At 42.5% G+C, this 26,405-nt stretch overlaps 1 protein-coding gene across 3 annotated transcripts in view; it reads right to left on the reverse strand.

Annotated features, from left to right (window-relative positions):
• Nup160 (nuclear pore complex protein Nup160) overlaps nt 1-25,054 on the reverse strand; it is a 418,270-nt gene extending 393,216 nt beyond the window's left edge. For 2 of the 3 annotated variants that reach the window (XM_070084997.1, XM_070084995.1), the window contains exons 1-2: nt 24,625-25,054; nt 7,593-7,695 (exon numbers count right to left, since the gene is read on the reverse strand). In XM_070084997.1, coding sequence (XP_069941098.1) covers nt 7,593-7,695; nt 24,625-24,709 — 188 coding nt within the window. In that variant the 5' untranslated portion in view covers nt 24,710-25,054. The remainder of the gene's footprint in view (nt 1-7,592; nt 7,696-24,624) is intronic. The other variant, XM_070084996.1, reaches the window with a different exon arrangement.
• Between the last annotated feature and the right edge of the window lie 1,351 nt (nt 25,055-26,405).

Below are 26,405 nucleotides of genomic sequence, written 5' to 3' on the forward strand. Positions count from 1 at the left end.
TGTGATGACGCTCCTTCACAACCATGTCCCTTGACACCCTTTTCTCTGTCACTAGACACCCTTTTCTCTGTCACTAGACACTCCAGCTCTCCGTATCACACGACACCCTTTTTTCTGCGTCATCCACACCCTTTCTCGACTGTGTCACACTTGACACCCTTGTTTCTGCTACACACTTACTATCGACGTAGCATCTTTCGAGAGGCCAGTCACATGATACTATTCAATGTACACTACAACCAGGCCTTTTCTTCTCAGTGTTCCACTACGGTCCTGTAGCATATCTCAGTGTTCCACTCCATCATACAGTGGACCCCCGCATACTGGACGCCTTGCATAACGGACAATCCGCATACCGGACGCTTTGATCGCTAAAATTTTGCCCCGCATACCGCCCAAAAACCCGCTCAGCGCCCTTCGTCCGAGACGCGTCCAATGTGCGGCCTGAGCCAGCCTCATATGTTCCGCCGGTGGCATTGTTTACCAGCCAGCCTCCGCGGTAACATTCAAGCATACAATCGGAATATTTCGTATTATTACAGTGTTTTCAGTGCTGTTTCTGGAAAATAAGTGACCATGGGCCCCAAGAAAGCTTCTAGTTCCAACCCTACAGCAATAAGGGTTAGAATTCCAATAGAGATGAAGAAAGAGATCATTGATAAGTATGAAAGTGGAGTGCGTATCACCGACCTGGTCAGGTTGTACAAGAAACCCAAATCAACCATCTCTACTATTGTGGGCAACAGAAAGGCAATCAAGGAAGCTGTTCTTGCCAAAGGTTTAACTGTGTTTTCGAAACAAAGATCGCAAGTGATGGAAGATGTTGAGAGACTCTTATTGGTGTGGATAAATGAAAAACAGCTAGCAAGAGATAGCGTCTCTCAAGCGATCATAAGCGAAAAGGCTAGGAAGTTGCATGAGGATTTAATTAAAAAAAGGCCTGCAACTAGTGATGATGTGAGTGAATTTAAGGCCAGCAAAGGTTGGTTTGAGAGATTTAAGAAGCGTAGTGGCATACATAGTGTGATACGGCATGGTGAGGCTGCCAGTTCGGACCACAAAGCGGCTGAAAAATATGTGCAGGAATTCAAGGAGTACATAGAAACTGAAGGACTGAAACCTGAACAAGTGTTTAATTGTGATGAAACAGGCCTGTTCTGGAAGAAAATGCCAAGCAGGACCTACATTACTCAGGAGGAAAAGGCACTCCCAGGACATAAGCCTATGAAAGACAGGCTTACTTTGTTGATGTGTGCCAATGCTAGTGGTGATTGCAAAGTTAAGCCTTTATTAGTGTATCACTCTGAAACTCCCAGAGCGTTCAGGCAAAAGAATGTCCTCAAGGATAATTTGTGTGTGCTGTGGAGATCAAACAGTAAGGCATGGGTCACTAGGGACTTTTTCTATAACTGGTTACACCATGCATTTGCCCCCAATGTGAAAGATTACCTAACTGAAAAGAAATTAGAACTTAAGTGCCTCCTGGTGTTAGACAATGCCCCTGGTCATCCTACAAACGTGGCAGAGCGACTTTATGGGGACATGAGCTTCATTAAGGTGAAGTTTTTGCCTCCTAATACCACTCCTCTCCTGCAGCCCATGGACCAGCAGGTTATTGCAAACTTCAAAAAACTGTACACAAAAGCTCTGTTTGAAAGGTGCTTTGTAGTGACCTCAGAAACTCAACTGACTCTAAGAGAGTTTTGGAGAGATCACTTTAATATCCTCAATTGTATAAACCTTATAGGTAAGGCTTGGGAGGGAGTGACTAAGAAGACCTTGAACTCTGCTTGGAAGAAACTGTGGCCAGAATGTGTAGACAAAAGGGATTTTGAAGGGTTTGAGGCTAACCCTGAGAGGAGTATACCAGTTGAGGAATCAATTGTGGCATTGGGGAAGTCCTTGGGGTTGGAGGTTAGTGGGGAGGATGTGGAAGAGTTGGTGGAGGAGGACAATGAAGAACTAACCACTGATGAGCTGATAGATCAACTTCAAGAGCAAGAGGCCAGACCTGGGGAAACTGGTTCAAAGGAGGGGAGAGAGAAATTGAAGGAATTGCCTACTTCAAAGATTAAGGAAATGTGTGCAAAATGGCTTGAAGTGCAAACCTTTTTTGATGAAAATCACCCTCACACAGCTATTGCAAGCCGTGCTGGTGACTGTTACAATGACAATGTTGTGAACCACTTTAGACAAATCATAAAGGAACGAGAGGTACAGGCCACTATGGACAGATATGTTGTGCGAAAGAAGTCCAGTGACTCTGAAGCTGGTCCTAGTGGCATTAAAAGAAGAAGGGAAGTAACCCCAGAAAAGGACTCGACACCTCAAGTCTTAATGGAAGGGGATTCCCCTTCTAAACACTAACACTCTCTCTCCCCTCCTCCCATCCCATCAATCATCACCAGATCTTCAATAAAAGTAAGTGTCATGTAATTGTGCATGCCTTTTTCAGTTTGTGTGTACTAAAATTAACATTTCATGTGGTAAAAAAAATTTTTTTTCATACTTTTGGGTGTCTTGCACGGATTAATTTTATTTCCATTATTTCTTATGGGGAAAATTCATTCACATACCGAACATTTCGCATAACAGCCAGCCCTCTTGCACGGATTAAGGTCGCTATGCGGGGGTCCACTGTACTTCCCTAAGTGTCACACTACGGTCCTAGCCTAGTTCAGTGTAACACTCCAACCTTTTCTTCATGTAATGTCCCACTAAAACAGCATCAGATGACTCCGGCCCACAGTTGACCAGCGTAGGCGGTGAGTCCGCAGACATCACCGGTAGTCCTGTAAATACTCTCCAAGGCCGGTAGAAGTACACCGTAAGATGGTCTGGTGAGTACTGTCTACCGCCTTCAAGACCAATTGACACACCGCAAGGTGGTCCGATAAATTACTAGCAGAACACCATGCTACAAGCTCACCAAGTGCGGCCATCAAATAACTGAGGCCATCAGACTCAGTGAGCTGAGGTGAGCTGCTCTTCTAAAATCAGTATAAGCCAGTAGAATACCAAACGATGGGCAGGAGAACTCTCTCTACTGCCAGTAGATCTATACTGTAAGATGTTCTGGTAATTACTGCTTGGATGCGTACCGTGAAGTGTTCAGGTACTTACTGCTTCTAAAGCCAGTAGATGTGTACCGTGAGGTGTTCAGATACTTATTGCTGCGGTGCGTACCGTGAGGTGTTCAGGTACTTACTGCTCTAAGGCCGGCTCAGCAGTCCCCACATTGGGTTTGATGACGTACCCAGTGGTACTGCCGGCCGGCAGGTTAACCATTTAACCACTAGTTTGGTAGGGGGCCGCAACACATATACAACAAATTTCTAAGAAAATTTCCAAGACCGTAGGCATACTATCGAAGATACGGCACTATGTTCCACAGTCAGCCCTCCTGGCCCTATATCACTCTTATTTACCCCTATCTCACCTATGGAATTTGTGCATGGGGCTCAACAACAATTAACCATCTCAGACCACTAATTACCCAACAAAAGGCTGCAGTCAGAATGATAACAAATTCCCACTACAGACAGCACACTCCACCAATATTCAAAACACTAAACCTACTCACCATACAAAACATCCATACTTATTACTGCATCTATTACATACATAGAACACTTAACTCTGATATTAACCCTCCCCTCAAACATCTCCTTGCCAACCTCAACAGAACACATGACCATAACACAAGGCACAGATCACTCTTTGATGTTCCTCGTGTCCATCTCACGCTATGCAAAAACTCAATGCACATAAAAGGCCCTAAAATCTGGAATTCATTACCTGTAAATATAAAAGAAACACTACCTGTTTATAAATTCAAGTCTCTTCTCAAAGATCACTTATTCACCCAAAACCAAATAAATACTGAATAACTGAACCTTATAAATTGTATATCTTAAATGTTTCTCACAATTATATCACATAAATGTTAAACCCAAGACCCAATCTAACTTTGTTATTTTTTAAATACACGAACTAACAGAATACTCCATTCTACTGAATGTACAGCAATGCATGCAACCATATGACCTGTCTTTGTAATAATCATTTGTGCTTTATTGTTATCTGTTTACAATAATGTTTTATCACTGATTACATCATTGCTTAGTTAATCTTAAGTTAATTTTAAGCCAGCCCGTAATGCTATGCATACAAGTGGCTTTGGCATGCTGCTCTTACCTGTATTTTTTTGTACCTCTGTATGTATGTTCAAATTATTAAATAAATAAATAAATAAATAAATAAATAAATAAATCTGATCTTACATTTCCTTGCCTTCAATTATGCAGAATCACCTATCTCATCATCAAAATCTATGATTTTCCCTATACATGTATAGGCTTATTTGTACTTTGTCAATATGTAATAGGCTATACAGAAATGAAGAATTCTTCTCTTATATTGGTGCAGCACTGTTTTGTTTTGTCACCCCCTAAATGGTGTCACCCGGGGCAGCCCGCGCCCCCTTACAACGCCTCTGCCTTCACCACTCCACCCACAACCTTCACCATTCCACCCACCACCATCGCTACTCCACCCACCACCATTGCTACTCCACCCACCACCATCACTACTCCACCCACCACCATCGCTACTCCACCCACCACCATCGCTACTCCACCCACCACCATCGCTACTCCACCCACCATCACTACTCCACCCACCACCATCACTATTCTACCAACATCTGTCACTATTCCACCCACAACGTTCACTACTCCATCCACTAAAATCACTACTCCATCCACCACCAACACTACTCCACCCACCACCTTCACTACTCCACCCATCACTATCACTACTCCACCCATCACTATCACTACTCCACCCACCACCTTCACTACTCCACCCATCACTATCACTACTCCACCCACCATTATCACTACTCCATCCACTACCATCACTACTCCATCCACCAGGCCCGGTGGCCTGGTGGCTAAAGCTCCCGCTTCACACACGGAGGGCCCGGGTTCGATTCCCGGCGGGTGGAAACATTTCGACACGTTTCCTTACACCTATTGTCCTGTTCACCTAGCAGCAAATAGGTACCTGGGTGTTAGTAGACTGGTGTGGGTCGCATCCTGGGGGACAAGATTAAGGACCCCAATGGAAATAAGTTAGTCAGTCCTCGATGACGCACTGACTTTCTTGGGTTATCCTGGGTGGCTAACCCTCCGGGGTTAAAAATCCGAACGAAATCTTGTCTTATCTTACCATCACTACTCCACCCACCACCATCACTACTACACCCACCACCTTCACTACTACACCCACCATTATCACTACTCCATTCACTACCATCACTACTCCACCCACCATCTTCACCACTCCACCCACCACCATCGCTACTCCACCCACCACCATCGCTACTCCACCCACAACCATCGCTACTCCACCCACCACCATCGCTACTCCACCCACCACCATCGCTACTCCACCCACCATCCTCACTGCTCCACCAACCACTATCACTACTCCACCCACCACCTTCACTACTCCACCCACCATTATCACTACTCCATCCACTACCATCACTACTCCATCCACCACCATCACTACTCCATCCACCACCATCACTACTCCATCCACCACCATCACTACTCCATCCACCACCATCACTACACCCACCACCTTCACTACTCCACCCATCACTATCACTACTCCACCCACCACTATCACTACTCCATCCACCACCATCACTACTCCACCCACACCATCACTACTCCACCCACCACCTTCACTACTCCACCCACCACTATCACTACTCCACCCACCACTATCACTGCTCCACCCACTGAAGGAAGCTCCATGAGGCAGGTAAATATCACAGAGGCCTTCCTTAATGCTTCTGGAAAAACTCAGTGTTAAAATGGAGGTTACCTCTTCCCCGGATTTATACGAGAACCAAACAAGGGACGAGGTGCTTCACTACAATCTGGGATGAGTATGGGAGTAATATCTTTCCAGTTATGTCTTGGAAGAGCATGTGGGATGGGAAGAAGTACCTGACATTCCTCTGGGTACAGAGTTGGATTTGACTTCATATACGCCCCCAACTAGTGACGGCTTATTTGAAGCTCACTAGTAACTCAGATTTTGGCTCGCAACTCAAAGCAAAAAATCGACCGAGCAACGGCTCGTAAGTTGTAAAACTCATAAGTTGGAGCACTCGTAAGTCAAGGTACCACTGTATACGAAAACAAATTAAACATTTCATTCCAAAAATATAAAACCTCCAAAACCTTCTTGTTTCAACAAGAGATATGATAACCACAGGTTATAGTCCTAGGAAAGGTTGGAGGGAGGGGGTAAAGGAGGTTTTGTGCACATGGGACTTTGACTCCAGCAAGCATGAGTGAGCATGTTAGATAGGAGTGGACCCAAGAGGTTTTTGTGACCTGACATGCTGTTGGAGTGTGAGCAAAGTATCATTCATGAAGGGATTCCGGTTAGCCAGACCTGGAGGTGGAAAGTACAGTGCCTGTGCTCTGAAAGAAGGTTGGAGATATGCTGCAGTTTTTGAACTGTAGTGTTGGCATGCCTTTAGCAAGACAATGATGGAATGAGTGATGATGAACGTGCTTCTTTTTTGAGTCACCCTGCCTCGATGGAAAATGGCCGATTTGTCTGTGGAGACAAAGAACTTTGTCCTTGGAGGCAAAGAGGGGAATGTATGAGAGTACAGTTTTACCAGCACTCTTATATGGGTGTGAAGCATGGGTGATGAATGTTGCAGCAAGGAGAAGGCTGGAGGCAGTGGATATGTCATGTCTGAGGGCAATGTGTGGTGTGAATATAATGCAGAGAATTCGTAGTTTGGAAGTTAGGAGGAGATGCGGGATTACCAAAACTGTTGTCCAGAGAGCTGAGAAAGGGTTGTTGAGGTGGTTCAGACATGTAGAGAGAATGGAGAGAAACAGAATGACTTCAAGAGTGTATCAGTCTGTAGTGGAAGGAAGGCGGAGTAGGGGTCGGCCTAGGAAAGGTTGGAGGGAGGGGGTAAAGGAGGTTTTGTGTGCGAGGGGCTTGGACTTCCAGCAGGCATGTGTGAGTGTGTTTGATAGGAGTGAATGGAGACAAATGGTTTTTAATACTTGACGTGCTGTTGGAATGTGAGCAAAGTAACATTTATGAAGGGATTCAGGGAAACCGGCAGGCCGGACTTGAGTCCTGGAGATGGGAAGTACAGTGCCTGCACTCTGAAGGAGGGGTGTTAATGTTGCAGTTTAAAAACTGTAGTGTAAAACACCCTTCTGGCAAGACAGTGATGGAGTAAATTATGGTGAAAGCTTTTCTTTTTCGGGCCACCCTGCCTTGGTGAGACTCGGCCAGTGTGTTAATAAAAAAAAAAGGATAATATGAAAACTAATATGGAATATCATTAACCACATTCACAGACAACATGAAACAAAAACTGTACACTAAGGAAACATCAGTGTCAAAATGACCGTAAAATACTTTTCAGTGGTAGACTGCTGCTGCCATGAAATCTCAAAGAAGGTAATCTACTGTATGTAACAACCACTGGAAACTAAAAAAAAACTATATGGCAATCCACAGGTTCAACCACTTACCAAAACAGGTAGCGATTGCGAGTGGCAGGTGAGAGAGGCTTGAAGGCATACCCTCCCCCATACTCAGGAACTTTGATATCTTGCAATGTACTCTGTGCTGCTCCTAGAAAGAAAAATAATCTTATTTCGGAAAGTGAAGTTAAATGAAAGAAATCATGACCCAAAATACTTTAAAATTCAACAATAAAACTGGTGGCATAATGTTTAGTATTGGCACCATACCTCCACTACACCTGCTGCCTTCACAATAGTAAGAAGTCTGTGTTAATAAAACATTTATTAGTTCCTATGGGCCGTTATTCACAAGTACAGTTGACCCTTGAACTACACGAGTTTGAACTGTGCAGGTCTACTTATACATGGATTTTTTTTTATAAATATACTGAAATTTTGGGGGGGATCTGCGACAATTTGAAAAAACTTGCAAACAAACTGCATAGCCTATAAATACTGAAAATTTAAGAAAAAGTTTATATTATGAACGCATAAAATAAATGTAGATACTAGTCTATTTTATCATTTACTACAATAAAATATACACAAATCTATTACAAAGAGTTAAAATTTATCAAAACTTACGCACACAAACACTTACAGATCATATATGGTGCCATTCACAGTTGCGAGAAATGTAAACAAACGTAAAGATGCAATATTAAATCATAACTGTATAAAATTAACTATAGTGTCATTTGTGAATAGAACTGGTTTAACCCTTTGACTGTTTCGGTCGTATGCATACGTCTTACGAGCCACCGTGTTCGATGTATATATACTCAAAAATTCTAGCGGCTTCAAATCAAGCAGGAGAAAGCTGGTAGGCCCACATGTGAGAGAATGAGTGTGTGGTCGGTGTGCACCATAAAAAAAAAAAAATCCTGCAGCATGCAGCGCATAATGAGAAAAAAAAATTCCGATCGTGTCTTTGGATTAATTATTATTATAATAAAAAAGAAGCACTAAGCCACAAGGGCTATACAGCGCTGCAGGGTAGGGAAGGAAGCGAGGGTATTGGATGGCAGAAGGGAGGAGGGATGATCAGTAGGTTACAGAAAACAGCAGGGCAGGGGATAGTACGGGGGTACGGGGTAGCAAGAGATTGAAGTAGAAAGGGCTGAAGGTATCAGAATTTGTGAAGTCAGTTGTTGTCAAAAAGTCAATGAGAGAGTCCGGATGAAAGGTGGGTCCATCAGCGAGAAGGGAAGGTAAAGAGAGAGCAGCGGAGCGAAGACGACGACGGAGGTAAATTCTGCGTGCTCGTTGATAAAGTGGGCAGTCCAACAGAATGTGGCTGACTGATAATGGAGCTTGGCAATTCTCACAGAGAGGAGCAGGGTGCCTCTCCATGAGATATCCATGAGTAAGACAAGTATGGCCAATGTGAAGACGGGAGAGAGTAGTCTCCCAACCTCGACACTGGTGATAAGAAGACGGCCAGTAACCTATACAGTGGACCCCCGCATAGCGAACTTAATCCGTGCAAGAGGGCTGGTCGTTATGCGAAATGTTCGCTATGCGAATTAATTTTCCCCATAAGAAATAATGGAAATAAAATTAATCCGTGCAAGACACCCAAAAGTATGAAAAAAAATTTTTTTTACCACAAAAAAATGTTAATTTTAGTACACACAAACTGAAAAAGGCATGCACAATTACATGACACTTACTTTTATTGAAGATCTGGTGATGATTGATGGGATGGGAGGAGGGGAGAGAGAGTGTTAGTGTTTAGAAGGGGAATCCCCTTCCATTAGGACTTGAGGTAGCAAGTCCTTTTCTGGGGTTACTTCCCTTCTTCTTTTAATGCCACTAGGACCAGCTTCAGAGTCACTGGACTTCTTTCGCACAACATATCTGTCCATAGTGACCTGTACCTCTCGTTCCTTTATGATTTGTCTAAAGTGCTTCACAACAGTGTCATTGTAACAGTCACCAGCACGGCTTGCAATAGCTGTGTGAGGGTGATTTTCATCAAAAAAGGTTTGCACTTCAAGCCATTTTGCACACATTTCCTTAATCTTTGAAGTAGGCAATTCCTTCAATTTCTCTCTCCCCTCCTTTGAACCAGTTTCCCCAGGTCTGGCCTCTTGCTCTTGAAGTTGATCTATCAGCTCATCAGTGGTTAGTTCTTCATTGTCCTCCTCCACCAACTCTTCCACATCCTCCCCACTAACCTCCAACCCCAAGGACTTCCCCAATTCCACAATTGATTCCTCAACTGGTATACTACTCCTCTCAGGGTTAGCCTCAAACCCTTCAAAATCCCTTTTGTCTACACATTCTGGCCACAGTTTCTTCCAAGCAGAGTTCAAGGTTCTCTTAGTCACTCCCTCCCAAGCCTTACCTATAAGGTTTACACAATTGAGGATATTAAAGTGATCCTTCCAAAACTCTTTTAGAGTCAATCGAGTGTCTGTGGTCACTTCAAAGCACTTTTGAAACAGAGCTTTTGTGTACAGTTTCTTGAAGTTGGAAATGACCTGCTGGTCCATGGGCTGCAGGAGAGGAGTGGTATTAGGAGGCAAAAACTTCACCTTAATGAAGCTCATGTCCCCATAAAGTCGCTCTGCCACGTCTGTAGGATGACCAGGGGCATTGTCTAACACCAGGAGGCACTTAAGGTCTAATTTCTTTTCAGTTAGGTAATCTTTCACATTGGGGGCAAATGCATGGTGTAACCAGTTATAGAAAAATTCCCTAGTGACCCATGCCTTACTGTTTGCCCTCCACAGCACACACAAATTATCCTTGAGGACATTCTTTTGCCTGAACGCTCTGGGAGTTTCAGAGTGATACACTAATAAAGGCTTAACTTTGCAATCACCACTAGCATTGGCACACATCAACAAAGTAAGCCTGTCTTTCATAGGCTTATGTCCTGGGAGTGCCTTTTCCTCCTGAGTAATGTAGGTCCTGCTTGGCATTTTCTTCCAGAACAGGCCTGTTTCATCACAATTAAACACTTGTTCAGGTTCCAGTCCTTCAGTTTCTATGTACTCCTTGAATTCATGCACATATTTTTCAGCCGCTTTGTGGTCCGAACTGGCAGCCTCACCATGCCGTATCACACTATGGATGCCACTACGCTTCTTAAATCTCTCAAACCAACCTTTGCTGGCCTTAAATTCACTCACATCACTAGTTGCAGGCATTTTTTTAATTAAATCGTCATGCAACTTCCTAGCCTTTTCACATATGATCGCTTGAGAGACGCTATCTCCTGCTAGCTGTTTTTCATTTATCCACACCAATAAGAGTCTCTCAACATCTTCCATCACTTGCGATCTTTGTTTCGAAAACACAGTTAAACCTTTGGCAACAACAGCTTCCTTGATTGCCGTTTTCTTGCCCACAATAGAAGCGATGGTTGATTTTGGTTTCTTGTACAACCTGACCAGGTCGGTGATACGTACTCCACTTTCATACTTATCAATGATCTCTTTCTTCATTTCAATGGGTATTCTTACCCTTTGAGGTGTAGGGTTGGCACTAGAAGCTTTCTTGGGGCCCATGGTCACTTATTTTCCACAAACAGCACCGAAAACACTGTAATAATACGAAATATTCCGAGTGTATGCTTGAATGTTACCGCGGAGGCTGGCTGGTAAACAATGGGACGGGCGGCACATGTGAGGCTGGGTGAGGGCGCACATTGGACGCGTCTCAGACGAAGGTCGCTGAGCGGGTTTTTGTCCACTATGCGGGGCAAAATTTTAGCGAACAAAGCGTTCGCTGTGCGGATTGTTCGCTATGCAAGGCGTTCGCTATGCGGGGGTCCACTGTACTTGGTTTAATAGACTGAAGTTTGTTGCCGAGCATAGTAGACCAACGGTGTTGCCAACGGGTGTGAAGGTGGGAAGATATTGCAGCAAAATAGTCCGTAAATGGAATACCTCTATATGAAACTGGTAGGTCACTGCTGACTGCGCAGCAGTGTCTGCCTGTTCATTGCCCTGTAAGTCAACATGACCAGGGACCCAACAAAAAACAATATCTTTATGCTTGGTAAAGATGCGGCGTAGCCAAAGTTGGATACGGAGGACTAAGGGGTGAGGTGTATCAAATTTCTGTATAGCCTGTAAAGCACTAAGGGAGTCTGAGACAACCACAAATGATGACACAGGCATAGATGCAATACGGATAAGTGCTGCAAGGATGGCATACAATTCAGCAGTAAAAATACTAGCCGAAGATAGTAAATGCCCTCGTACGACGCTGTCCGGAAACACTGCTGCGAATCCTGTCTTTGGATTAAAACTCCGATTTTGTGGCGAATTTTCGTATAGTATTTATGGGTGTATTTTCGTTTTCTTGGTCTTTGATAGAATGGAAAACATATTATAGAAATAGAGGTGATTTTGATTAGTTTTACTTAAAAAAGTACATTGAAATGGAGCTCAAAGTAGGGGAAATGTTTGATTTTTCCCGATGTTCAAAATTAAACAAATGTCATTGTCCAATAAATGTCCAACTAGCCATTCTAACATGCAGTCATGAATGGGTTGACATTATTTATACAGTTATTACAATATTGCAGTAGTCTGCATAACAGTAAATCTTGTATTTTTTGTTTGAATAAAAATTCAAAATAGAAAGCAAGAGTAATATCAGAGGGGCCTGGAGATGTGACTGATGAACAAAGAAAATGTTATTTTAGAGCCAGGAATGTCTGCATTGTTCATTCTGGACCCTATTTTGAAATTGGCATATTTTTTAATTTGTGTGAAATTGGCCAAATTGCAAATTTCTGACCACGTTATTGGGTAGCTGTAATCGGTAAATGGGCAATTTCTTGTACTCAGTCGATAGAACAAATGGAGTTCTAAAGAAATAGCTATGAGTTTGGTCAACTGGAACACGGGAATTAGCCAAAAATAGGGCTCAAAGTGGGCGAAATTGCAGATTTGTAAATATCGCCGAGGTCACTAACTTCGCAAGAGAGTAATTCCCTAAGTTTTCCATAAAATTTCATTCTTCACCAGGAGACACCTCAGGATTTGGGGTTGCGGCAGTCAAGGGGTTAAGGAGATTAGACAAGCTGGACAGAACATTGAAGAAATGCCGAAGGCACTGAATTTTCACTCTCTGGAATGTGAATAAGACACAACATGCAATTTATGGCATTCACTTAGAAGATGAAGCATCTCAGTAAATGTCAGATTGCATATAGTAGGGCTCTCCTTATATGGCAGGTTAGGTTCATGACTCCCACTGAAAAGTGAAAACCACCAAAAAGTGGAACATACCCTTTTATTCACTTTCAAATGCATATAAAAGCCAAATAACAAGTTTACACTACATATATTAAGTGCATAACAGGGCTAGGCCTAAAAAAGATACAGATGTAAAAGAGTATACACATTACTTACTTTAACCCTTTGACTGTTTCGGCCCTGTATGTGTCTAACAAGCCAATATTTTCGACATATTAACCCTTAAATGGTCCTAACGTATATATACGTTCTCTTGCGTAGCACCCCGAATATTTTGGGAAAAAAAAAATCATTTTTTTTATAGGAAAAAAGAGCATGTCGGACCCAGGCATCCCCAATTTTTTTCATATGGCGCACAATGAGTGCGCACACCCATTCTCTCATGTCTAGGCGACTCAGGCCTATCGTGCCAATGTTGAATGAATGACAAGGAAACGTACATACGATGTGTGTATACGTTTGGGGCGCTACACGAGAGAACGTATATATACGTTTGGACCGTTTAAGGGTTAATATGCCAAAATTATAGTAGTTTCAAATCAAGCGGGAGAAACCTGGTAGGCCCACATGAGAGAGAATGGGTCTCCATTGTTAGTGAGCACAGTATAAAAAAAAATGGGGAGCCAGTGGTGCATTGTGGGAATTCCATTTCAGTAGTCCTTGTTCAGCATGCCTAGTGGTAAGAAATATCTGACTCCCCGGCGAATCTGGGACACTTCTCTTCCCAAGTGATAGCTCTAACACAGATGGAAGTGTTTCTTAAGATAAATTTCATAGTTCTGAGGCATTTGTGACTGAAAGCAATGCCCAGGATATGAGAAAGAAGGAAGGAAGGAAGGAAGGAAGGATGAGATGAGATATGAGATGAGATATGAGATGAGATATGAGATGAGATATGAGATGAGATATGAGATGAGATATGAGATGAGATATGAGATGAGATATGAGATGAGATATGAGATGAGATTGGGTGGGTAGGTAGGTAGGTAGGTAGGTAGGTAGGTAGGTAGGTAGGTAGGTAGGTAGGTAGGTAGGTAGGTAGGTAGGTAGGTAGGTAGGTAGGTAGGTAGGTAGGTATGGACAGTGGGGAAGAAGGCATGGGACCCCATGGGTACTGACAGGTAGTAAGGGTAGTGCATGATGGTATAATTTGTCATTTTGACAGCAGCCACACCCTGACTCAGCACATTTACAAGTCCACACACATGCACACAACACCAAGCTTCTAGAAGCTAATAGCAGTTCTATGAAAGTGTCCAGTGACTATATATGTGTATATATATATTATAGAAACCAGAAGGAAGAAAGAAAGGAAGGAAGGAAGGGAGGCAGGAAGGAAGGGAGGCAGGAAGGAAGAAAGGAAGGAAGGACGAGATAAAAGGAAGGAAGGAAAGAAGTAAAGAAGGAAGGAATGATGACACACGATCATTTACCTACGATAACTACCTAACAACTGCCTGCTACTACTTTGAAGAAAACTGCTCAGATGGCCACAAAAAATGCAGGAGTGTAAAACACCATTGTGTATGAAACCATGTTTCAAAGAGTTCCACAAGGAACATGTCTAGGAACATGTCCAGTGACTACATTTGTATATATATTATAGAACAATAGTAATAAACAATTTTTTGTATTGTTGGTTTGTGTGAACAAGTTTTGTAAATAATATAATGATAATAATGTTTGTGCGGTTATTGTGTTGCATACAATGAGTGTATATATGTACATTGCACCTTACTTTCGTCTCACAGGCCACATAAGTTACTTGGAAAAAAAATATTGGAAAATACAAGAAACCTTCGAATGGGAGTAAACATAAGTGTACCGGGTGAGCGGCATTCGCCGCTGTTGCCATATGAGGCTAATTTTCTGCAAACTTTTTGCCTCTTATATCTCGTTAAGTACTGATCGCAATTTTTTTTTTTAGGCTTAAAACACTCGGCAAATTAATCCTAACATTTTCTTACGAATTTTTTTTTTTTTTCAAAAATTTTGCAACACAGGGAGACAGTTTCAGAATTGGGGTTGCAACGGTCAAAAGCTTAAAACATTTTCATCCTTAGCTTATAGTGAGTAGTGAATGTAAATCTGAAAAATGAATACTACATAATTATTGTAGGAAGGATGAAGGAGACAGCACATTTTCATCGATTTCTTGAGTCAATCTTATTTGTTTTAATGGAGACTTGGATGAAGCTCTTGCAGGGGTTTGTGTTGCTGTTGATGTTGAAGGTTGCTCAAGGCTAGCTGTTACTGACTTCTGTGCCAGCCTTTGTTGGGTGTGGACGTCTCTCTCTCACCTGAGTATCAGTGACAAATTTCCCCCGTTCTCTCTGGGATTTGTCCTCGCCTATTTTGCCCACCAGGCACTCTACAGGAGGGGCACCTGTTCATCGGCTTACTTTTAGCCAGCCCCATTTTCTCCGCTCTGTGGGAAGCCAGTTACTGTACTCAGGTAGGGGTGTAGGCATCCTGCTCTGCCAGGGCTTGGCAAGGGGGTCCACCAGATCTAATCAGAAACTTAAAGTTTCTATCTCTATTTACAAAGGAGCTTTTGTTCCTTTTTTTTCCATTGCCCAGCCTTGGGCAACAAATCTTCCTCGTACCATTAAGAAGTTGGGCTCAATACGGCTTATGCTGTCAGTGGCCCTGATAAACCCAACAAAGAAAGAAGCTATTACTGTCAAAGGCTGTGATGGTACTTTCTTAAAGTAGGAAAGCAATGAACTCTGCCTCATGAATTGTCATCCCCTTTACCTTAGAATTTCTTTATGGTATGCAATACAACTTAAAAGAGATGCATTCACTTTTGAACTTCTTTCAAAATTTGGGTCAATCCCTTCAAAAGGTGCCATTGTCATTTCTATACAGTTGATAGCTTCTTCCAATACCTCAGTAGTCATTTCTGTAGGGACAGGATGACTATTATCAGGATGGATCTCCTCTTGATGAAACATCCTTCTGTACTGTTCAGTTAGATCTTGGTCGTTAATGTCTCATCATGAGAGACAAGCTATTCTGCCACATCCTCAGGCTTGACTTCCAATTCTAATTCCCTTGCCATTTCCACAACACTCATCATCCTTAAGTTCAGGAATTAGCTTTTCTCAATTAAAGTGTAGTTTCTTTAACTTCCTCCCACGCATCTCTAGAGACTGTATATAAGATAGGCTTAAGTTTGCCTGAATGCTCTGCATACTAAGGGGATTTCTGCATGCACACTTAAGTGTCACCCATCTTTGTACAAAACTGACTCAAGAAATCGTAATGACACGATTGCAAATAAACCATACCCCCGGCCGGGATTGAACCCGCGGTCATAGAGTCTCAAAACTCCAGCCCGTCGTGTTAGCCACTAGACCAGCTAGCCACAATAAGATTCATCCAACTAGGTATATTTCTACACCATAGGAAAGTTAGCACAGGCACCTCTGTGACCACAAATGCAAGTTTTTACAGACGAATCTCCAGCTAGCGTGGCCGTGACGAACTCTAGCTCAAGTCCCTTCACTGCCGTCAACATGACTCAAGAAATCGTAATGACACGATTGCAAATAAACCATACCCCCGGCCGGGATTGAACCCGCGGTCATAGAGTCTCAAAACTCCAGCCCGTCGTGTTAGCCACTAGACCAGCTAGCCACAATAAGATTCATCCAACTAGGTATATTTCTACACCATAGGAAAGTTAGCACAGGCACCTCTGTGACCACAAATGCAAGTTTTTACAGACGAATCTCCAGCTAGCGTGGCCGTGACGAACTCTAGCTCAAGTCCCTTCACTGCCGTCAACATGACATGTGGCTAGCTGGTCTAGTGGCTAACACGACGGGCTGGAGTTTTGAGACTCTATGACCGCGGGTTCAATCCCGGCCGGGGGTATGGTTTATTTGCAATCGTGTCATTACGATTTCTTGAGTCATGTTGACGGCAGTGAAGGGACTTGAGCTAGAGTTCGTCACGGCCACGCTAGCTGGAGATTCGTCTGTAAAAACTTGCATTTGTGGTCACAGAGGTGCCTGTGCTAACTTTCCTATGGTGTAGAAATATACCTAGTTGGATGAATCTTATTGTGGCTAGCTGGTCTAGTGGCTAACACGACGGGCTGGAGTTTTGAGACTCTATGACCGCGGGTTCAATCCCGGCCGGGGGTATGGTTTATTTGCAATCGTGTCATTACGATTTCTTGAGTCATGTTGACGGCAGTGAAGGGACTTGAGCTAGAGTTCGTCACGGCCACGCTAGCTGGAGATTCGTCTGTAAAAACTTGCATTTGTGGTCACAGAGGTGCCTGTGCTAACTTTCCTATGGTGTAGAAATATACCTAGTTGGATGAATCTTATTGTGGCTAGCTGGTCTAGTGGCTAACACGACGGGCTGGAGTTTTGAGACTATGACCGCGGGTTCAATCCCGGCCGGGGGTATGGTTTATCTTTGTACAAACATTGTATCATGCTGAAATAAACAATCAGAATCTAATAGTTTTAATACCATCCAAAATCATGAAACTTTTCCAAAATGCTTTTAATTTATTTTCTCTAGGCCCAGGCATTTTATCAATGCATTAGGCATTTACAGCCTTAGTAAAAGTTCTTCTTAGGTAAAAGGATTTAAATGCAATTAAACCTTGGTCCACTGGATGTAGTCATGAAGGGTGGCCAGAGGCATTGTCAACAAGAAGTAAAGTCCTAATACGAATTTTCTTTTTCTTGCAGTAAGCCAGTCACCCAAGCTTTGGAACTGGATTTATAATAAACAGGGAGGCTAACTTTTGCATTGTTCTTTAGGGCCCTACGATTGTCACCATAGGTTTTAACTTGCAATTAACAGCTGCATTAGCCCTAACATGAGTGTTAGCCTGTCTTTTGCAGCTTTGAAGCCAGACACTGACTTCTCTTCTTTAGCAATGAAAGTCCTAGATAGTATCTGCTTCCAATATAATGAAGTTTCATCCACATTAAGTCTGTTGCTTGGTATATCCACCATATATGATGATCCTAGCCAGCTCATGTGGATACCTTTCTGCAGCTACTGTCAGCGCTAGCTGTCTCACCCTCATTTTGATATTGTGAAGTTGGCTTCTTACCTTAGACATGTGAAACCAGCCTCTGCTAGCTTTGAATTTATCTTCAGCAGCTTCCTCACCTCTTTCAGACTTGACAGAATTGAAGAGGTTTGGGGCCTAGCCCTGGATGATGGCATGGCTTAAAGGCATGTTGTGATTGATTTGACCTTCAATCCCCACCAGTAAGTGTTTCCACATCAGCAATAAGGCCATTACATTTTCTTATAGCTTTAGTGTTCACTGGTGTAGCGCTTTTAATTTCCTTCAACACTTTCTCCTTAGAGTTCACAACTGTACTAACTGTTTGACAAGACAAACCTAGTTTACATTCTATCTCAGCCATAGACATACCTTGCTGATGGAGTTCAATCATTTCTAACCTGGTATTTAAAGTAAGAGACATATGACTCCTCTTTTTATCAGAACTACCCATAGATGCCAGTGTAATTAACAGAGCACACAAATGCTGTAAGCAGACCGAATTGCTGACAATAAAATGGTGCCAGATGCCCTTCCCTGACTCAGCTGTTGAGCATATATGACCCAAAAAATGCTGAAAAAGAAGAACAAGCACCGAACATAAATAATAGATATACGTAATTGAAAATCACCAAATTAACAGAATGCTGAAAAACAAAACACACTGGAGTCTGACTGTCTTATTCACATACTTTTCGTATATTTTACCATTAATATTCCCTCTGTAGAAAAACAATTTCTTGTAATACCCTAACCCTTTCAGGGTCCGTGCTGTAGATCTACGGCCTTACGTTGAGGGTCCAAACCGTAGATCTACGCCATGAGCTCAGCTCACTCTGATAAGCTGTGAGCTGTAAATTTGGGCCTAGATATGAGAGAATACATCTATCTGGTATATGCGCACCACATAAAACAAATCCTGCAGCACACATTACATAATGAGATAAAGAAAACCGAGACCATAATTTTCGATAAAAACAGCGGCTTTGCAGCGTTTTTTCGTATGTTTTTTATAGTTGAATTTGTAATTTCTTGGTCTCATTTGATAGAATGGAAGATATATTACAGAAATAGAGATGATTTTGATTGGTTTTAGTACTGAAAATGGCTTGTAACAGAGCTCAAAGTAGCCGAAATGTTCAATTTTTGCCGATGTTCAAGAGTAAACAAATGACCTCACACATGTAGCACACGCCAGCTGGTGGGTCTAATATATGTAACACACGCCAGCTGGTGGGTCTAATATATGTAACACACGCCAGCTGGTGGGTCTAATATATGTAACACATGCCAGCTGGTGGGTCTAATATATGTAACACATGCCAGCTGGTGGGTCTAATATATGTAACACACACCAGCTGGTGGGTCTAATATATGTAACACATGCCAGCTGGTGGGTCTAATATATGTAACACACCAGCTGGTGGGTCTAATATATTTAACACGCCAGCTGGTGGGTCTAAGATACGTTAAAAATATGGTGATATTATTCATTCAATTATTACAATATTTCATAACAGTAAATCTTCTATTTTTTTGGTTTGAATAAAAAATCAAAATGGAATTCATTTGTAAAGCCTGAAAATGTAACTAACGAACAGAGGAAATGTTACTTTAGTGCCAGGAATGCCTGAACTGTTTATTCTGGACCCTATTTTGAAATTGTAATATTTTGAACTTTGTATTAAATTGGCGAAATTACCAATTTCCGATCACTTTATTTTGTAGTTGAAACAGTTGACTTGGAGATTGTGTGTGTTCAATCGATAGAATAGAAGTAATACTAGTGAAATAGCTAAGAATTTGGTCGACTGGAATAATGTAATTGGCCTAAAATGGGAGTCAAAGCCGGCAAAAATCGCCGATGCGTAAATATCGCTGACACCTCAAAATTCACGAGCATAATTTCGTCAATTTTCCATCAAATTTCGTACTTTTTCTTTTATTACCTTCAGAAAAAGATAATCTACCATTTCGTAAGAAAAAATAAAATTATTTTTTGAAAATTCTTGGCCTCTGGACCCTGAAAGGGTTAATATTTAAAGCCTAGCTTTAAGTTGCATTAGAAATCACTCATGGTTATAATCTTAAAAATTAACCCTTTCAGGGTCCAAGGCCCAAATCTGGAGTCACGCACCAGTGTCCAAGAATTTTCAAAAAAAAAAATTTGTTATTTTTTCTTATGAAATCGTAGAGAATCTTCTTGTGAAGGTAATAAAACAAAAAGTACGAAATTTGGTGGAAAATTGACGAAATTATTCTCTTGCGAATTTTGATGTGTCAGCGATATTTACGAATCGGTGATTTTGCCGACTTTGACTCCCATTTTAGGCCAATTACATTATTCCAATCAACCAAATTCTTAGCTATTTCACTAGTATTACTTCTATTCTATCGATTGAGCACAAGAAATCGCCAAGTCAACTGTTTCAACTACAAAATAAAGTGATCGGAAATTGTTAATTTGGCCAATTTAACACAAAGTTCAAAATATTCCAATTTCAAAATAGGGTCCAGAATGAACAATATAGGCCTTCCTGGCACTAAACTAACATTTCCTCTGTTCATTAGTTATGTTTTGAGGCTTTACAAATAAATTCCATTTTGATTTTTTATTCACATAATGAATTTTTATTCACACCAAAAAATAGAAGATTTACTGTTATGCAATACTGTAATAATTGTATAAATATCATCACCATATTTGTGAATGTATATCAGACCCACCAGCTGACGTGTATTAGACGTGTGAGGTCGTTTGTTTACTCTTGAATATCGGAAAAAATTTAACATTTCCGCTACTTTGAGCTCAGTTTCAAGCAATTTCCAGTGCTAAAACCAATTAAAATCATCTCTATTTCTGTAATATGTCTTCCATTCTATCAAATGAGACCAAGAAATCGCATATACAACTATAAAAAACATACGAAAAAACACTGCAAAGTTGCTGTTTTAATCGAAAAATCATGATTTCATTTTTTTTCTCTCATTATACACAGTGTTCTGCAGGATCTGTTTTATGTGGTGCACACATACCACATAGATGTATTCTCTCATATCTAGGCCCAAATGTACCACTCACAGTTTATCAGAGTGAGCTGAGCTCATGGCGTAGATCTACGGGACGGACCCTGAAAGGGTTAAATCTACTAGGTAACTCAACTGTGTGAAAATCAGTTACAGTAAAAGAATGTACAATAGGAATAAAGTGAACTGAGTTATATACATGAACATTAACATTAAAGAGAGGATCAGCTTACAATAACAGGTACTCAAATGTTAAGTGTACAGGAAATCACTCTCCTCCCTTTCTGTAGCTAAATTTATTAAGAACCTTTGAGCTCTCTTCCTGAACTGGCTCATGCTAGGACAGGCTTTGACATATGCAGGCAATCCATTCCACTCCTTTATTGTCATATAATATAATATGTTTCAAGCCTGACCGTCCACTGAATGTACTACAAAATTGTGTTCATTTCCCTTAGTAACCTTGACAAACTTGGCTGCAAGATATTTTGGACACTGCTTGTGAGCAATTTTAAAAACATGATTAAACTTCAGCATATTCAGCAATGTATTCAAGTTGGACAAACTTAAATTAAAAAACAAAAAAAATTATATTGGGAAGTACTGGTATGACAACAGATTAACAATGCAATTCTATATTTCCAATCATTGCATTATAATAAGCAGAAAAAAAAAGACACACAGCATTTTGGTAAAAAGTTAATCAGGCTATAAGAGCTGCATAGTTTGATTCAGTAGAGTTGTAGACGAGTGGAACAAACTCCTAGGTAACATTTAGGCAAAAACTTTGGACAACTTTAAATATAGGTTGAACGAGTATACAAGTAAGAGTTGGACCTGCCTAGCATGGGCTAGTAGACAGGTGTCCCGTGGCCTGGTAAATAACAATCTCGCTCACACAGCAGTAACACAAGAGAGAAAGGGGTGGATAGGTCTGCATTTTCTTGGACTGTAAAAAGGCGCTTGACACAGTTCCACTCAAGAGATTTGTGCAAAAGCTGGAGGACAAAGCAGGGGTAACAGGGAAAGCACTGGAATGGATAAGGAAATACCTGTCAGGAAGACAACAGCAAGTCATGGTACGTGATGAGGTGTCAGAGTGGGCGCCTGTGACGAGCAGGGTTCCACAGGGGTTAGTCCTAGGACCTGTGCTGTTTCTGGTATTTGTGAACAACATGACGGAAGGAATAGACTCAGAAGTGTCCGTTTGCAGATGATGTAAAGTTAACAAGAATTCAGTCAGACGAGGACCAGACAGAACTACAAAGGGATCTGGACAGGCTGCAGGCCTGGTCCAGCAACTGGCTCCTGGAATTCAGCCCCACCATGTGCAAAGTCATGAAGATTGGGAAAGGACAAAGAAGACCGCAGATGGAGTACAATCTAGGGGGCCAGAGGCTACAAACTTCACTCAAGGAAAAGGATCTTGGGGTGAGTATAACACCAGGCACATCTCCTGAGGCACACATCAACCAAATTATTGCTGCAGCATACGGGCGACTAGCAAACCTAAGAACAGCATTTTGGAATCTCAATAAGGAATCGTTCAGGATCCTGTACACCATGTATGTTAAGCTCTGTTCCACAAGGCACAGTACTCGCTCCCATTCTATTCCTCTTCCTCATTTCTGACAGAGATGTAAGCCATAGCTCCGTGTCTTCCTTTGCGGATGACACCCAGATTACCATGGCAGTGACCTTCATCGAAGACACAGTGAGACTCCAAGTGTACATCAACCAAATCTTCAAACGGGCCACTCAGAACAATATGAAGTTCAACGAGGAGAAATTTCAACTACCCAGATATGGGAAATTTGAAGAAATTAAAAATATAACAGGGTATATGACAAATTTTAACCATACAACAGAGCAGAAAAGTAATATGAAGGACCCAGGAGTGATAATGCCAGAGGATCTCACCTTCAAAGACAACAACAATGTATCTACCTCATCTGCTAGGAAAATGTTAGGATGGATAATGAGAACCTTTAAAACTAGGGATGCCAAGCCCATGACGATTCTTTTCAAATTGATTGTGCTCTCTAGGCTGGAATACTGCTGTACACTAATGGCCTCCTTCAATGCTGGCGACACTGCAGACCTGGAGAGTGTACAAAGAACTTTTATGGCACACATAAGTATGATAAGGCACCTAAACTACTGGGAACGGTTGAAGGTCCTTGATCTGCATTCCCTCGAAAGCAGGCGAGAGAGATACATGATAATATACACTTGGAAAGTCCTGGAAGGATTGGCACCAAACCTGCACACAAAAATCACTCCCTATGAAAACAAAAGATTTGGCAGGAGATGCAACATTCCCCCTGATGAAAAGCAGGAGCGCCACGAGTACATTGAGAGACAACACAATAAGTGTCCAGGGCCCAAGACTGTTTAATTGCCTCCAAGCATACATAAGGGGTATTACCAATAGACCCCTGGCTGTCTTCAAGAAGGCACTGGACAGGAACCTAAAGTCAGTAGCTGACCAACCAGGCTGTGGTTCGTACATCATCTTGTGTGCGACCAGCAATAACAGCCTGGTTGATCAGATCAGGCTTGGTCTCAGACCCAGCCGCATGGGCACTGACTCCCGAAACCATCACCAGGTAAACTCCAGGTAAGCTTATATTGGAGTGTCCAGCACCAGTTTGGAACCCACACCTAGCCAAGCACGTAAGAAAAGTAGAGAAAGTACGAAGGTTTGCAACAAGACTAATCTCGGAGCTAAGGGGCATGTCCTACGAGGAGAGGTTAAGGGAAATCGAACTGACGACACTGGAGGACAGGAGAGATTGGGGGGACATGATAACGACATACAAAATACTGCGAGGAATTGACAAGGTGGACAAAGACAGGATGTTCCAGAGATGGGACACAGCAACAAGGGGACACAGTTGGAAGTTGAAGACACAGATGAATCACAGGGATGTTAGGAAGTATTTCTTCAGTCACAGAGTAGTCAGGAAGTGGAATAGTTTGGGAAGCGATGTAGTGGAGGCAGGATCTATACATAGCTTTAAGAAGGGGTATGATAAAACTCATGGAGGGGGAAGAGTGACCTTGTAGCGACCAGTGAAGAGGCGGGGCCAAGTGCTGTGACTCGGCCCCCTGCAACCACAACTAGGTGAGTAATGAATGTCTGTGGTTCGATCCCCGACAATGGTAGAAACACTGGGCATGTTTCCTGACACCTGTTGTCCCGTTCACCTAGCAAGCAATATGTACCCGAGTGTTAGTCGAGTGGTATGGGTCGCATCCTGGGGGGACAAGATTTAAGGACCACAGTGGAAATAAGACAGACAGTCCTTGCTGACACACTGATTTTTTTTGGGTTATCCTGTGTGGCTAAACCTACAGGGTTAAATAACAGAACAAAATGTTATGTGTTGGCTTAGTGCGGTGTTTTGTACACGTTCACCAGTGTTGCTTCATGCTTATGTTGGAGGTGACCAGTGTTGGAGCACCAGTGAGGAATTAACAATGATGGGGGAACAGTGTTGTATCAGTGTTGTTGGAGCAGTGTTGTAACAGTGTTGGAGGAGCAGTGTTGTAATAGTGTTGGAGGAGCAGTGTTGGAGGAGCAGTGTTGGAGAAGCAGTGTTGGAGAAGCAGTGTTGGAGGAGCAGTGTTGTAATAGTGTTGGAGGAGCAGTGTTGGAGTAGCAGTGTTGGAGTAGCAGTGTTGGAGTAGCAGTGTTGTTGGAGCAGTGCTGTGACAGTGTTGTAGCAGGTGTGCTGGTAGATACCTGTGTCAACAGTAATGTTCCTCCACTGGACGAGAGCTGACTGGTGGGGCAGCACCTCCCTGAACCCCAGCTGCTGCCCAGACATCCTGCAATACTGCTGCTCCAGCAGTACCTGCCGCTGCTCCAGCAGTACCTGCCGCTGCTCCAGCTGTACCTGCCGCTGCTCAAGCAGTACCTGCCGCTGCTCCAGCAGTACCTCCCGCTGTTGCTGCTGCTGCTGACGGTCACCCGCCAAACACTAGCCACAGCCGCCACAATACTATCAACTTTACTCACAAAATATTCCACTTTACCGACACTTTCTTATCTTCTCCGTGAAACTGTCATTAAATTTATAAATCAATACTATTATACCATCTTCATACATGCACCTTAATTAGAAGTTTGTAATTTAAGATACAATGAATTTCAAAACGTGTTGTTGTTGTTGTTGTAGTTAAGGGTTGTACTGGCCGAGGAGTTAGTCAACTCTCTCTACTACATTAATGATGGTTAATAACTATCAAAACTTTGGGGGCCCAGTCCCTGGACCCATTACGTACCTCTGTAATCTGTAAATACCTTTGTAACTTGTCATGATTGTGACCAGACTTACCTGGAGTTCATTACCTTTGTAAATTGTGAGTTCATTACTTTTGTAAATTGTGAGTTCATTACCTTTGTAAATTGTGAGTTCATTACCTTAGTAAATTGTGAGTTCATTACCTTTGTAAATTGTGAGTTCATTACCTTTGTAAATTGTGAGTTCATTACCTTTGTAAATTGTGAGTTCATTACCTCTGTAACTTGCTCAGCTATCAAAACTTTGGAGTCCAGTCCCTGGACCAATTATGTACCTCTGTAATCTTTTGACTACCGCCCACAGGATGGGTATGGGGTGCATAATAAACATATTAAACTAACTAACTAACTATCAAAACTATGCGGCCCAGTCCCTGCACCCATTATGTTTCTATGTCGATTTACGTATACACTAATAGTTACGTAGATCATCATACATAGCAGCATATATGTACAGAACCTGGGATAACACAAAATAGTCAGTGACTTATTTCCGTTGTAATCTTTTTGACTACCGTCCACAGGATGGGTATGAGGTGACTACCGTCCACAGGATGGGTATGAGGTGACTACCGTCCACAGGATGGGTATAGGGTGACTACCGTCCACAGGATGGGTATGAGGTGACTACCGTCCACAGGATGGGTATGAGGTGACTACCGTCCACAGGATGGGTATGGGGTGACTACCGTCCACAGGATGGGTATGGGGTGACTACCGTCCACAGGATGGGTATGGGGTGACTACCGTCCACAGGATGGGTATGGGGTGACTACCGTCCACAGGATGGGTGTGAGGTGACTACCGTCCACAGGATGGGTATGGGGTGACTACCGTCCACAGGATGGGTATGGGGTGACTACCGTCCACAGGCTGGGTATGGGGTGACTACCGTCCACAGGATGGGTATGGGACGACTACCGTCCACAGGATGGGTATGGGGTGACTACCGTCCACAGGATGGGTGTGAGGTGACTACCGTCCACAGGATGGGTATGGGGTGACTACCGTCCACAGGATGGGTTTGGGGTGACTACCGTCCACAGGATGGGTATGGGGTGACTACCGTCCACAGGATGGGTATGGGGTGACTACCGTCCACAGGATGGGTATGGGGTGTATAATAAAGACATTAAATTAACTAACTAAACTAACGATAAGATGAAGAATTAGACATAGGTGCAACATCTGGGTATCTTTATCTGAAGACGTTTCACCAA

This window comes from Cherax quadricarinatus, chromosome 14 (genome assembly GCF_038502225.1).
Source record: "Cherax quadricarinatus isolate ZL_2023a chromosome 14, ASM3850222v1, whole genome shotgun sequence".
Taxonomy (NCBI): domain Eukaryota; kingdom Metazoa; phylum Arthropoda; class Malacostraca; order Decapoda; family Parastacidae; genus Cherax; species Cherax quadricarinatus.